The sequence below is a fragment of the Varanus komodoensis genome, unplaced genomic scaffold (genome assembly GCF_004798865.1).
Source record: "Varanus komodoensis strain SLA01 unplaced genomic scaffold, ASM479886v1 scaffold38, whole genome shotgun sequence".
In the NCBI taxonomy this organism is placed as follows: Eukaryota; Metazoa; Chordata; class Lepidosauria; order Squamata; family Varanidae; genus Varanus; species Varanus komodoensis.
The window spans coordinates 7322848-7338065 of NW_025335909.1; the positions used below are offsets into that span (position 1 = coordinate 7322848).

The 15218-nt window shown below is 48.7% G+C and overlaps 1 protein-coding gene across 2 annotated transcripts in view; it reads left to right on the forward strand.

Moving 5' to 3' along the window:
* ORAI1 (ORAI calcium release-activated calcium modulator 1) overlaps nt 1-14498 on the forward strand; it is an 18363-nt gene extending 3865 nt beyond the window's left edge. Inside the window, exons 1-2 of one of the 2 annotated variants that reach the window (XM_044440862.1) lie at nt 4806-5062; nt 7922-14498. In XM_044440862.1, coding sequence (XP_044296797.1) covers nt 4958-5062; nt 7922-8485 — 669 coding nt within the window. In that variant the 5' untranslated portion in view covers nt 4806-4957 and the 3' untranslated portion in view covers nt 8486-14498. Of the gene's footprint in view, nt 1-4805; nt 5063-7921 lie in introns of those variants that run through there. The other variant, XM_044440863.1, reaches the window with a different exon arrangement.
* The last annotated feature ends 720 nt before the right edge of the window (nt 14499-15218 follow it).

The window sequence follows — 15218 nt, forward strand, 5'->3', positions numbered from 1 at the left end:
GCCCCCGCCGCCGCCCTCCGCGCCGCCTCCGCGCCGCCCCTCCGCAGCGCCCGCGGGCGCCCCGCTTGGCGCCCCCCCGTTCCCCGCACACGCGCGCGCGCGCCGCCCGCCCCCGGCGCGTCCCGGACGCCGGAGCAAGTTGCCTGGCGGCTGGGGATGGTGGGACGCGTAGTGCCACTCGGCCGGGGAAGGCTCCAGTAAGCCTCTACTCTCTCCGCCCCCCGCCACCACTTCCCGGTCTTTTTTATGGCGATTAGAGCGCCGGCCCACCTCGCAGGGTTGTTGGATCGAATATAGATCAGGAGGAGGTGGTGCAGGAACCGGATTTCATGCTAGGGCTGCTGCACGATTTATCCCATTAAGGGCCCAGTCGAATGCGCGTTTGCACAGGCAGCTCCCAACATTTCCCAGCCAGCAGTGCTGGAGTTGTAGGGCTCTTTTTTGCTTATTATTATTATTATTATTATTATTATTATTATTATTATTATTATAACATTTCTATGCCGCCCCTTGCCAAGCAGGATTACACCTTAAATCGTGCAAGGCCAGCAAAGGCTTGCTCCTTGGTGAATTGGCCCTCCCCGGTTGCCCTGCATCCTCCTGAATGTGTGAATGTGCACGAGTTCATTGATGGCACAGGGTGGCGCTTCATGGAGGGTGGAAGGGTGCTGCCGAGTTTGAATAACGGGGCCTGACAAGTGCCGAACACGCGTTCTTCATGCATCTGTGCCAGTTTCGTTTTGACTGACTCCTAAGTAAACCTACACAAAAGAGTTGTGTGAGCAAAATAAAAGCTCCGGGAGACGTGCATGGGGGTGCAGGAGTGAAACAGGCGCTTTAGGATTCTTAATGTACTCTTGATTCTTCATGCCTCCCAGCCAGAGAATGTTTGTAATTGAGCAGATAAAAAATATAATAATGAAAAGATGCTGCCAGGGACAGGAAACAGAAATTTCCTGTCATGTAAAAGATAGCAGCGTGGGGAACAACTGACATGTGCAGCACAAGGAGCGGTGCTGTGCCACTGAGTCATGTCCCTTTGTCTCCGTGCACTTTCCTTCGTCTTTCATGGGACTTTGCACACGTGGAATGTGTCACGCTTCATCTTTCTACAAGTTCTTTGGAACACTGGGGAGAAATGCTAAGTGCGTGTCCTGGCGAGGGAGTGATTTGCAGCTTCATTACCATGAGATTTGCTTTCTGTGTGGATAATCCCCTGACCTTGGAGTCGCATTGTATAGTACAGTGAACTTGCGGTTACCCAGACGGTGTGTCTGCTCTGTCCCTGTACTGTTGTTATTCTGCCAGCCATGTGGCAGAGCTTCTCTGTGGTGCCAACGGGCACGTAACTCTGGGAACTGCTGGTTAACTGTCGCACACCCTGTCCTCGCTTTACCGTTTCTGTTTTCCTGTGTGGGCTGTTGTACTTTCTGGGCGCTAGAAAGCTCTGTGAATGGTCACTGTGTCGCATTGTTTGCCTACTCAATGGAGTCTATGCTGTTTTAGTTACAGTATTTGCATGAAGCTTTTCCACAACAAAGTTCCAAGATGCCTTTCTTAAGAATCAGACAACTTCCATAAAGCCCGTGAAAATAGCAATAGGGGACAGACATGGTTCCAAGTTACTCAATAGTTGTTTGCATCAAAAAATAAAGGTAATCATGCTATCCAAATTTCACAGTGGGGGGAGGCATTTTTATTGACAAGTGCCAGCCAGGGTGGAGGATACGTAGCCCTTCAGATGTCGTTGGACTACAAGTTCTGTCAACCCTGGCTAGCATATTCATTGGAGAGGAATGAAGTCCAACAGCATCTAAATGTCCATAAATGTTTCCCTTCCCTGATGGAAATGGTCTGGTAGTACCTACATTCAGATTCTTGAAGCGTCTTGCCTCTCTTAAAAATGACTTTGTATGAACCGCTCAACTAATTAGCTGTGGCAGGGCAAATTTTCCTCCAGTTCTCTAAACGGGGAAGCATTTGTCATTTGAAAGTCTATGGTGGCATTCCTCCTGCTACTTATCTGGGAGAACTGCCCTATTGAACTCAGTGGGACTTACTTCTAAGTCAGTGTGTTTAGTACTGTCCGTTTTTCTTCTTGTTGATGGGCCATGAAAGGCTAAGAGAGTTGTAGACAAGTTAGCAAGGATTCTGACTTCTGCCCAAAGCTACTGTGCATCAGAGATGCCTGCCACCCGTGAATGCAGAACACACAGCTTGGCTCACTGCCCGAGAGAGCTATGAATATGGGGATGCTTATAACTCATGATATGTTAAAATGTCTGTGGTAGCAGCTTAATTTGCCTTTCACTGATCAATACCTCCATGCCTACAGCTTGCCATTTTTTAGGCGCTCAGTGATGCTGTTGAAGAGTTATGGTTTTTAAATTGCTCTTTTGTCTGTTCATACTCTTCACTGTTGACAATTCATGTACGACACGGGAGTGGACAAGGGGAAGTCAGAGTTAGATGCTTTGGGCCACAACCCCTGGGATTCCTGGCCACTGGCCATGCCGGCTGTGGCTGGTAGGAGTGGATGGGCAAACCCTCTGGAGAGCATCGGGTCTGGGAAGGTTCAGGGAAATGATCGGGCAGTGGGATCAGCGATCTTGCTGCTGTGAGGACAAATCACAACATGGCTTCATTCCTGTGATGTATAACCTCTTAGAAAAACAGGTCCTGCTTGCCACATCGAGCTGCTACACTGCCTGGATTGAGATTAACTCCTTGTGCAAGTTACCCAAGGAGGGACAAATGAGAAACCAACCTTCCCAGGTGTTTTGTAGTTTGGCCTACCACTCCCAGCATTCCCAGCCAGCCACATTGGGAGTTGCAGCCCAAAGCATCTGGCAGGCGGCCTGAACAGGATGGCCACAGCCGTACGTGGGTCAATCCCCGATTCAGTCAATTAAATATTTTGTCGGGAAGGGCCTTGGGGTGGGGGGGGGGAATAAATCTGTTCCCAGCGTTTGATTCTTTTGGATAACAATATTCTAAGAAGTCATTTGATCTAAGCCAACATACCGAATGGTCAGGCATGATGGGCATCTTAGCATGCACCATCTGGAGGGCACCAGGTGGGGAAAGCAAGCCTGAGATCTCTCTAACTGGGTGACAGACCTAATTTTAGATGGCTCTTTATAAGAATCAGATCTTGATTTCAGGTTGAAAGTGCTCCCTGTGCATTTTTTCTAATCCTTGCAGTGCTGTTTTCACCCTCCTGTTGCAGAAGTGGCAGGAAGGGGGGGGGGGCGTTTGAACTGAGGAAGCAGGGCTGACCTGGGGCCACAACATTCTGCAAACCCCAACAGAGAGTTGTATGACTTCATTCTGGGTGGAGAACACTGGTGCTTGTCAGATTCTCCCCCCCCCCCCTTTGCTCAAACACTTATAAGATTAAACATTTAGAAGAGTGTGTCCTCAGTGGCCACAAATGTAAACAGTTGAACTCTCACCTCTCATGGACACTTGGGTCAGCAGCTCGGTCTCCTTCTTGCTGGTTTAGTCTCCATGTCTTTATCGTTGAAACCAAGAAGCTCCGATCCCAGGGGGCTGTTGCATGGATAACAGAGAAGGAATTCAAATTCGGTCTGCTGTAAACCATGTACTCTGCTAATTACTTCATTTGCATATTTATTAATTGTATCTGATCTGTCAGTTAAGAAATATTGTCTGGGTGGATTACTGAAGCTATAAGAGGAATTGCAAATTAAATCACAAGTAAAAGCTGAAGTTGAAAAGCTGAAAGAATAAAATGCAATACTAGACAACAGCAATAAATAACTAACAGAGAGAGAGAACCTGGAAGAAGGGGCTTCACCTGACAATGGAAAGCGCTGTCCACCTGGTGCCCCTCCCAGTAAATGTCTTCAGTGTCCTTAATCCATAATAAGTTAGAAGGACTATGGGAGTTGTAGTCCGTTACTTTTGGATGCCATCTGGTCTGGAAAGGCTGCTGGTCTCAAGTCATTCTGGATGAAATTCTATGCATGTTTAGACAGCGAAAGACCTACAACCTGTGGCATTCCGCAGCCCATCCAAACATTTTTTAAGATCGACACTAACCCTTTGAATTAGGATTGGAAATGGACTTGGAAACAGTTTTGAAGCCCAGCTGGGCATCCCTGCAGTTTGACTGTTCCCACATCCCCCGCCCCCTCCCCCATGCAAGCCATCTTCACACATAGATGTGAGCTTTGATTTGCCCTGAAACACTCCTTCAGGGCTTTGAATTGTAGTTTCTTTCTTTTGGGTGCACTCCTCTGTGGATTTAGATAGAAAAATGTTGTGCGCGTTCTCCCAGCATAGCTGGCTGGGACATTCTAGCAGCTGAAGGGCTTTCCCCCCTCTAAACTTGGATAGAGTCGCATTTCTGTTTCCCCCTTTTTAAGCTTTGTTGCTGTCAAACTACAAGGCTGCTGTGTCGAGACAAAAGAGGATCCTGTCCTGAAACGCAGCCTCTTCTGCCGCCGCCGGATGAATGTCAGCTGTTCTTCAACAGCTAAAAACAGGCCGCGGGCTTTGCGGGAGGCTGGCTTCCCTAGATTGACAGGGGACTTGTGTTCCGGATGCTGCTCCCGAGGCAGCAGGTGGAACCGCTCGCAAGCCAGACTTTTTCGCTTCCTGGCCGCAGCTGCCGAAGAGCCCCTCGCTCGCAGTGTCACACGAGGGCAGTTTCCGGGGCCGGGGGTGCTTTTCACGAGGCACAAGTCGTGAGAAGTGAGTCCAGGCTGGACTAGAGTTGGTATTTTGCTTTCTTGCTCAATCACTCCTCTAGCTAACAGGTCACCGCAACCTGACGGGGATAAGGTTGCAGGGTTCGCTCAGGTCTAAGGCCGCTGGAGGATTTCGCTGTCCTTGAGAGGGCCAAAAGCGCCCTCAGTCATTTTGCTGGCGTTACGGTAGCAGGGGGAGCTGGAGTAAAGGGATCTTCCTCGCTTGATCCTTCTCCGGGTGCATGTTGTTGTTGTCACACTGCATTTACACTGTGCCTTTCTCCTTCCAACAAGGCAGCTTACAAGCTTCTGTTCTTCCTATTGTCTGCACAGCAATAATCTGCCAGGTAGGTGAGGCTGAGAGGCCTGGACTGGCCCAGAGTCACCCAGGGGCAATTAAGAATTATACAGAACTCCTTTTTTCAGTGGGGCTGGCAAAATTGCCCCAGAATGGCTGCTTTTCCAGCTCCCGGCGTGCTGGTTGCACAGTGGGCACTTTGCTGAGTGACTCTGCAGCACACAACTTCCCTTGTCCTCCAGAATTGTGCCACAGCACAACTAGCACATGGGGGAAGGGTGGGAGGAATAGAAGCCACCACCGGTCCTTTCCCCCCGCCTGTGATCACACAAGCCCACACAAGCGGCATCACGAGCCGTTAATTTGGATGGTGTGTTTCCGTGGTTAAATTGCACTCAGAGGGGCTTATGGCAACATCAGAACTAAAATGCGTAAAATTCAGCCCCCTTTCCAGAGTCAAACCAATACTGGATTGCTTGCTCTGACCATCTCCAACTTGGTATCATCAAGACATCTTAGACTACAACTCCCATAATTTTTCATGTGATATTTATTTATAGCTCATGTTTAGACATTCTGCCGTGTGAACAGTACTCTTTGTGCGATTTATCAGGATTGAAAGGAACAAAATTTGAATGTAAAATGCAACGGGTGAAACACCATTCTAAAAGCTCACCTCACTTTAATATGGAAAATAAAGGAAACAGAACTTGGGGAAGGGAAGGGAATTCATTTTGTTGTTCTTTCCTTGTTATAAAAGAATAAGAGCACTAAACGATCTTTGCAAAATAGAGTCTGTCAGCCTCACTAATTAAGTATAGTTCATCTATATTCAGCAGTGTAGGCAGTGTAGTGTAATGGTTGAAGAATTGGACAGGGACTTAAAAGACCCAGATTCAACCTTGCCGTGCAGCTCAATGGGGAACTTTGGGCTGGTCCGTCTCAGCCTAACCTACCTCACAGGGTTGTTCTGAAGCTACAGTGGAAAGGAGGGTTGTATGAGCTACCTTGGGGTCGTTGCAGGAAAAAGCTGGAAACAAATATAATCAGTAAATGCCTTCAGTTACACTGGGACCTCCAGTGCACCCAGCCATGCTTTGCTGGTGTCCAGCAGGCACTTTGCCCCTCCTGGTTTTTATTTTGGGTCTGAGGGTTTTTTTAAGTAGTACTTTAACTGGGAAGCAGGCCTGCCTTCCACCTTCACCCTTCCTTGGGTCCTAAAGAGTGGTGTTTTGTTTCATAGAATCACAGAATTGTAGGGCTGGAAGGTGCATGAAGGCCATTGAGTCCAGCCCCCTGCATAGATGACTGTTTTCTTCTCGAATGCCTCTTGTGTGGAAGAGCACACAACCTCTCTTGGCAACTGGTTTGAGAGCATCTGCCTTGTGCTTTGGTTCCTGGGCAGGTTACTTCTCTTTTCATCTCAGCAGTTTGCCTTCTGGGAAATGGTGTTTTGTGAGCTGCTGTCCCTACCTAAACATTCTTTCAAAATCCCAAACGTACCCCGCCCCCCGCAAAGTTGGAGAGCCCTGAATTACTGCCTCTGGCTCTGTTTTTGATCAAGTGGTGGTCTGTGCAGTTGGTGCTCGCCGGTGTGCACAGGTAGGTTTTCGTTCTGGCATGCCAAAATGCAGTTTTGTTGGTGTTCGGAGCACAGCCATCCAGCCTTGGAAATTAGACCTTGTATTCTTCCAAAATGCGAATGCTTCAACGCGCTTCGGCTGCGCTGGGGAAACAATGGATGCGTTTCCTTAGCAGCACGGCTGCCCAGTCCAGTTTCGGGAGGCTCCAATTCCATCCGCGCTTTCTTTCCGCAGCCAGTCATTGTTTTCGGGGGAAGCTGCTTTCTCGGTTCCCAGCGGGCACGCCGCTCTTGATCAGTGCGTCACTGCAGAACCTTTTGCCAAGCGAAGTGAGACTGGCGCTCGTCCAGAGCTGGGCCAAGAGCCTTTCGCCGAGAGTATTCTTTTAAAAGTTTTCTTCTTTCTCAGCTAGCGTGCGGGATCATATAATACTGTATTGTCCCACAAGGAAGTGAGCTAAATTCGTTGGCACAGGTGTCTTTCTCCTCTAGAGGAAAGGCTGTTTGCTGCTTAAGCTTGACCACGGATAGCGTTTGGAGAGGCAACTGAGGCTGGCTTTGTTTTGTAAAAGGAATGTGCGATCTGGCTGCTTCTCTAACTTGGCTCTTCAAGAAACCAGTGGACCACCCATCCCCGAACTGGCGCTCCCTAGATGTCTTGGACGTTAGCTCACGTCGGGTCCAGCCAGCACAGCCAGTGGTCAGGACTTCTGAAAACTGCAGCAGCTAGAGGGCACGATGCTGCAGAAGGGTGTTGTAATAGGCAGATGGTATTCATGAAGTCTTGGGGTTTGAAGTGCTCTTGGAGGTCATCTAATCTAACCCACTAAAGGCACAATTCAAGGCAAATTTAGAAAAAGGCCTACACTTCTCGCTAGGCCTTTTTCTGCCTGAACTTGCATAGAGTTGTGCCCCAAATTGGGGGAGGGCAACCGGGTTCCGTTTGCTGTAGCCAACATATCAGGAATGAAGGATAATGGGAATTGGAGGCCAAAACAGCCTAGCCTGTCCACAGGGTTGTTGTGAGGATAAAATAGAGAGGAAGAGGATTCTGTAAGCCACCTTACAGAGAAAAGGGTGGACTCTAAATGCAATGCGGTAAGAATCGTATGAATAGGAATAGATACTGTTGCTCACGTTGCCTGTTTCCGTATTTGTGTGTAAATAGTGTTTATATTAGATATCGTGGCTCATTTTTTAGGTTTTTTAACCTCTTCCAACTCTTGGAGGACTTTGGCTCCTGGGCAGTATTGCCAGGTGATAAATCCATGACCAATCCATGCAGCTAAAAGCAGAACTCTTTCCTCCCTCTGCATCTCCTTCCAGGTGGCCATGGTGGAAGTCCAGCTGGACGCTGAGCACAACTACCCGCCGGGGCTCCTGATCGCCTTCAGCGCCTGCACAACCGTGCTGGTGGCCGTCCACCTCTTCGCCCTCATGATCAGCACCTGCATCCTCCCCAACATCGAGGCGGTTAGCAACGTGCACAACCTGAACTCAGTCAAGGAGTCGCCCCACGAGCGCATGCACCGGCACATAGAGCTGGCCTGGGCCTTCTCCACCGTCATCGGGACGCTGCTCTTCCTGGCTGAGGTGGTCTTGCTCTGCTGGGTGAAATTTCACCCGCTGAAGAAGAAGCCGGTCGACGGGAAGGCCAGCAATTCCACGGTCACGGCCGGCGAAGCGGCTGCCATCACATCCACCACCATCATGGTGCCCTTCGGGCTGGTCTTCATCGTGTTCGCCGTCCACTTCTACCGGTCGCTGGTGACGCACAAGACGGACCGTCAGTTCCAGGAACTGAACGAACTCGCAGAGTTTGCCCGGCTGCAAGACCAGCTGGACCACAGAGGCGACTCCCTCCCACCCCCGGGCAGCCATTTTGCCTGAATACTAAACTATGGAGTTTTTGAAAGCCCGTGCGGATATTTCTGCTCTGTTCTCCTGACTTCCTCAGGCGTGAATTTGGCTGGACTGTGGTTTTGGTGTGGAAAAAGAGATTAGTAGTACTGGATCTTAACCCCTTAGTGCTTTTTTAAAAAAAATACAGTGAATGATTCTCATGTTACCTTTTGAGGCACGGAGGCGGGAGAAGCCATTCTGCCTCGGGAGCATGTATTTCTCACTGCACATCTCCTCCCCTCGTCTGCATCACCCAGATGGTTCTCCTTGAAGCAGGGATTCATCAGGCAAAAGGAAATTCTGGGCTCTCATGCTGGATGCAGAAAAACGAGGGGAGACGTTAGAGGCTTGTAGGAATCTGTAATAATTTTTTAGTCTTTTGTGTGTGTGCTTCATAACTGGCATGGGTTAGAGGGCATTCTTGGCTTGTCAAATTCACATTGCTTACCCTGACTGTAAATGTACTTTAGAGCAATCAGGAATTCAACGTGTGTTTGGTCCTAGTCACAGCTGTTTAAAACCCCAGTTTCGGGCAGAAGCAAGGGACAGATGTGAAATGTGCATGGCCCTGCATCACCAAAATGCAGAACAGCTCTTAACCACAGAGTTGAGCTTTCAAGAATGTTGGCTTTAGTTGTTGTTGTTTCTAAAGAAAAGCAAAGCTTCTAGTCCTCATGACCATAAATATAGGCTTTAAAGCATGTGGGCAATACCTGCTGAGATCTCAGAAGTCAACAGAGCAGCTTCTTTCCAGGCCAGAGGACGAAAGCCTCCTTTTTCTCCTTAATAATCTCCATAACTCCTTGAAGAGGAATTGGATGCTGCAAAACAGAAGAATCTGAGCAAATTGCCTTTACGTTTCTGGGATCTATACAGAGTGGGGCTTTTTGAATCATCCTTGCAAATTCTTGCTTTGTATCTCCTGAGGACAGGGTAGTAAACAGGGATGTTGTAAATGTGAGAGTATAGTCAAGGAATGTACATTTCAAATATTCTTCCCAACCACACCCTCACCGTCAGGCCCTGTGACCTAGTCATTTGATAATGCTAAAACGCTTTTATAAAGTGGTGCTGGAAAATGTATTCTTTAATTTCTGACAATCCACATTGCCAATCTAATCCACTTCAGAACCAGTTTAGCTGCTGCATCTTCCCCTGTAAGGTCTCCAGGAAGTCTAGATTCTGGAAGGTCCTGCAAAAACCCATTGCCCTCCCCTGCTACAACTACAGGTCCCCGGAGAACATGCGAATGGTAGGGGTTAAAATTGCCCTTGCAGATTGCTTTGTATATTTCAACAGCAGGCTCAGCCGTTCAGGGTGTGGTGAACAGCTCTTGGCGGTAGATAGATAGAACAGAGGCTCTTGTTCGCTTCAGCAGAAACTCAGAGTGCAGGGACAGCGGCAGGAGCCAAGGACCTTTGCAGAAAGGGGCAGAAGCACCAATCCTGTGAGGAACCTCCTGAGGGGTGGGCTTTAGCTCTCTGGAGTTAAAATTTGCAGTCGCCTGTAGGAATGGGCTTGTGCTAGCACTCCGGGTGGTCCCCCCCCTCTCCTTAATTAGAGCTGCCAGGAATCAAGCCTGGAGACATCCCAGGGCAGAGTCTTCACCTTGTGCATGAAAATACCCTCAGCTCTGCATGAAAAGGGCCGCAGGTAGCAAGATTGTGTACATTTGTCTGGCGCCATCTAAGTACCTCGCATTTTATGACAGCCAGGTTAGGCCTATCCTTGGACTGGGGCTTAGAATAAAACAAACAGAAGGAGAGGGGCGGGGCGGGAGGCAGACAAACGGAGGAAGAATAGGCGAGTGTGCCAGTTCCACTTAGGAGTGTGTCAGGTTTGTTACAACAGCAGCCTTTCCTGACTTGGTGCCCCCAGGTTGGTTTAGACTGCAGCTCCCATCTCTGGCCATGCTGGCTTGGGCAGGTGAGGCCTCTAACTCGAAATGTCTGGAGTACGCGAGTTACAGAAAGCTGCAATCGGGTGTTGGGAGTAGGGGATGTTCCAGCAGAGTGGGTCGGGGCCCAAGGTCCAGCCGCACCAGCGCTGGTGTAGCAGGAGCCACCGGCCCAGTTCTGTCTCACGCAATCCCTCTGAGCCTCCCCTTGCTTCTCGTGCTGTTCCCCTTTTGCCCTGGCAGCTATGGCTGGGCTTAGAGAGTGAGCACTTTGCCCCAGTGGTTTGGTGTTCGGTGAGCACTGGAATCTCGGGAGTGGCCGACTGGAAGCCTCGGAGTTGCCATCCCAACACATCGGAAGGTTGCTAGTTGGAGGAAGGTCTGGGCAGGGGTTTTGCTTCCGTCCGGGGTGCTGATGGGAGTAGTTTATTCCTGGAGGACGGACACCACGGGGGGAAGGTGAGGTCAGAAACAGCGGGGAAGTGTGAGTCCGGAAGGGGAAAGTTGCAGGCCTGGATGAAGAGAACATCTGGACCCTACCCTAGCGAAGCGCACGCCACGTGAACCTTGCAGAGTCACTGCCTACCACCCCAGGTGGCAGAATTGTGTCTGTCTCCACATCAGTATTTAAATATGTATTTATTAGTCTCCGGTGCTGCTCATACTGGGATGTCTTGTTCTGTGTGTCCGATGAGGTCCATGCCTACTTAATTCCAGGAATGGTGTAGCTTCAGTTGTTCCCCTAGAGCAGGTGTAGGCAATCCAGGGCCTTCCAGATGTTTTGGTCTCCCAACTCCCCCAGCTATCGGTTCTACTGGCAAGGGCTGACAGGCCTTGTCATTCAAAACATCTGGAGAGCACCAGCTTGGTTGCTGCTGCCCTAGAGCCTTCCCCAGCTTAGCTTACTCCAGATGTTAGGCTACAACATCCCCCTTACAGCCATGCCAGCTGGGAATAAGAGTTGTCAGTACATCTGGGTGGACAAAGGCAGTTCTAGGGGATTCACTGGGCTTCAGAGTTCAGGATTTAAGAACTATTTCTATTTGAGAAAAGCTAATTTTATCTTTCAAGTCAAAGTGATCCTTGTTTTAGGTTAGCAAAGAAACTTTTTTTTATTGGATGGGTAGATGGATCTTTAAATATGAATCCAAGGTTAGTGCTGGAATCTAACCCCAGTTCTCGGGTTCTTTTGACTAGTTCCTTCTGTGATCGTTTTTGCTTTTGCTTGGAAGCTGCCTTCAAGATCCTTAAGGGCACTCACACTGGGAGCAGTTGCACGGTGGCTCTTGGTGCACTCAACCCATTTTTTTGCTCAAGTATTTACGCGCAAGACAGGGGTCGAAAGTGCGTTGTGTGCTGTGTCCTTTTAGGTTTGGAAAGTCAATTCTATGCTCATAACACTGCTGTATGCAGAGTTCATTCTTGGGTGAAGTTCCTTGCAGTGGCCAATGAAGGCAGGAATGCTGGACGTGTTTGAATTAGAGAGTTATTCCAGGGTGTGTGTGTGTGTGTGTTTTATCAAAGAATTTTGTTCTGAGCCACATCACTGTTGCCTTTACAGAATGGGAAAGCTTTGCTTTCCCCATTTTTACCACCTTCTGGGTGCACTTGCTTAGACTCCTCACAGCTCTGTGACATTAGAAAGTGCTTAATCCTCCTGAGATGGGGAGATAATCTTTATTTGTCATCACAGCAGAGAAAATTGGAAATCTGAGAATCAGAAAAGGTCAGTACACGTGATGGAGAAACAGATAGCGAGTGATGTAGGTTGTTGCTGAGCTACTGAGGTGTGCCACTGTAGTGGGTGGGGGAAATACTTGAAATTGCAGCTGCTGAAATGGCTAGCAATGTTTAGGAGCTCGGGGAGGAGAGGCGAGGGGGCTCCACGTAGGTGTTGGACACAAAAAGCCTTCAGGTAGGCCTGGGAAAGAACCCTGGAGAAGCCTTCCCCAGCCTGTGGATCCCCCAGTAGGCTGGACGACGTGTTCCAGTATTCCTACCATCAGCCATGGCAGCCTGGGCTGTTGAGAGCTGAAGCCGAACCATTTGGAGGGTGCCAGGTTGGGTGACTGGCCCTAAGATATACCTATGGGGGGGACTATTTCATGTAGGCGCGTTGAATCTCCATCAGCTCAGGAGCCCAGGCCGACTTAAGAGGAGCTCTTAGGGCTGTTGGGAGAGGTGGACGGAGAGAAATAGTGCGGCCTTGGGAAAAGCAGTGCAACCATTTAGAATGGTAGGAAGCCTGCACAAAAGGCAGGAAACTGAGCAATGCCATCTAGGGAACACAAGTGCTGGATCTGGCCCCCAGGCATGGCATTCTACAGCCCTTAGTTAATACCCGTGGCAAAGAGAGCTCTGCCTCTCACACAAACTTATATGGTAGTGAATCTGACCAGATTTGGAGGTTTCTCTAACAAACAAACAGAATTTAGGAAGCCCCTTCAGCCCTTTCTTAAATAAGGCTTTGAGGGAAATAACACAAGAATCCAATTTCAAGTTGCCAGAACGGATGCTGAACGTCATCCCTTTTACACTGCCAGCAACCCATTAACCAATATGAAGTATATTGCAAAGATTTTGAGACAATCTCCTCCAATGAGGGTATGTGGAATGCACATTCCACTGTAAACACTCGTTGTAACATACTTCTTACAGTTGTGTTGCAGTGGATATCCTGTCCACAGTAAATGTATCATGGCTGCTTTACAAAACTGGTTATCAACCCCTTCAGAGCATAAATTCAAAGCTAAAGCAAATTGCAAAGAATCCTTAAATAACGAGGGCCACTTGACACGTCTGTGATTCACAAGAACAGCTGAACCTCTGGCATGATTGGTCAGGATCAGTGGATCAGGGATTTGCTGCAGGTATTTAGCAGCTCACAAGATGGCTCTGAGGACGGTGATGTTTAAGAGGCCAGTTACGAGAAAGTGGCGTTGATTGGGGTGGAGGTCCTATCAGTCTGGTTTCTGCGGAGCCCAGCTTGTGGGGTGCGCCAAGTCCAGTGCTGGCCAGCTCCTGACACTTCACGACCCCCCTCCGTTGAGGCCCCGTTCTCAGCTGGGATGAAGCTGGGACCGTCTGCATGCAGACGAAGTGCACTATGGGTGCCCCTCGCCCCCCCCCCCGCAGCAATGGTATCTCCCTGTGGGGGTGGGACCTCATGCACGCCTGCTCCCACCTGCCACTTAACCAAAGTCTGAACCTGCCGTTCTTGCAACGAGCACGATTAGGACTACCAGACTGCACTGGCACCTGGGTAAAGATGAACCGGCCTCACGGCAGTTGCTTGCACAGAGTTACATTAGCAATAAGAAAGCGATTTTAAAATCCGGCTTTTGGGCAGGGGGCTGGGAGAACCACGAGGCACATCAGGCAATGTTCTTGGGAGACTTGACCAGAGTCCCAAATTCTCCAGAAATGCAATTAAACATCATTGTATTCTAGCACCTGGTGCCTTCCAGATGTTGTGCTGGGGATCATGAGAGTTGCAGTGCAACACATCTGGGGGGGGCAGGCTCGGGGAAGATGGGATCAGCTTTCCACAGATCTACTTCATCACGAGATGCGTACCGAACTATTGCTGTTTTTGAAGAGTTGCCTTTTTCATGAACATTTTTAATATATTGAATATAAACCTGGCATCTCTTAGGGTTCTAGAGGCCATGCACTTGGTAAGCAATATAGCTGAAAAATCTAGGCACATAAATATAAATTGGATTCTACTTTTTAAAAACTATTTTAATGTTAATATATTCATAGTAAGCCTTTGCAAAGGGCATGTAGAAAGGGGAGAGGGTTTTTTTTCCTATGTACCAGTTTTAATAAATGGATGAATTTGCCAAAGAGTTTTTTGCAAGTTCAATGGGATTTTGTTGATACTTTCTAAACACACACACACACACACACACTTATTTCTGCTGTAGACAATTGCCAATGGTAACCAGACATAGTTCTGTTACATATGCTCTTGTCTGGCTTCAGGGGTGTGGGTGTTTTTAATCACATTTTGCTGAAGAATTTGTACCTACTCTTGTTTGAAAATAATTGCTAAGAGGACTAAAAATGAAACTAGAAAATTAAAATTATTTTTCCAGTTTACCCTGTGTGCCTCTTGTATACAGTCTTTTTCTCTCCTTTCTTTTTTGGCAAGGGTATCTGGTGACAGTGGTGTTTACTAGCTGCAAATCTGTGAGCTTTTTGCTGATCAGCAAAAGGACATTTACTGTTACTTACATTCAACTGTCACTATACAGGGTATCGGAGAAGTTTAATTCAGGCATAACAGCTGACCGTGGATTGATTCTAGGTTTGGCTCCTGGTTTGCAGGGCTACCATGAGCTGCAGTTTTCGGGTTCTGATGAGCAGTCGGCCTGCCTTGAGCCAGAGAGGGAGGAGTAAATGGCACTGTAGCAGCAGAGGGAATACATTAGTGCAAAGTTAACTGCCAAACCATCGCCTGGTATTACGTGTGAACCAAGCTCCTGCTGTTTTGTCAGCAAACCCACCCCCTCTCGCTGCCACCCTTTTCTCTCTCGATCTAAACGTTGCCGAGCGGGGAGAAGTCGAACAAAAGAACGAACGCGGATTCATTCCTTTACACACGAGAAACATTCCATACCAGTTGCTTAATACCAGGACCATTTTGTTTTAAAATCCATTTGCTTTTGAAGCCGCTCTAGTACAGCTGCAGGTTTTGTGCCCCGGCATGAGAAGGAATTGTGCTTTGAAGTATTCCCAGTAACACCAAGGGTGTGGCTCTCGCAGCTCTTTGCATCCGGAGCCCACATTTTGGCTTCCTGTCCACGTGCTGGGTTTTTG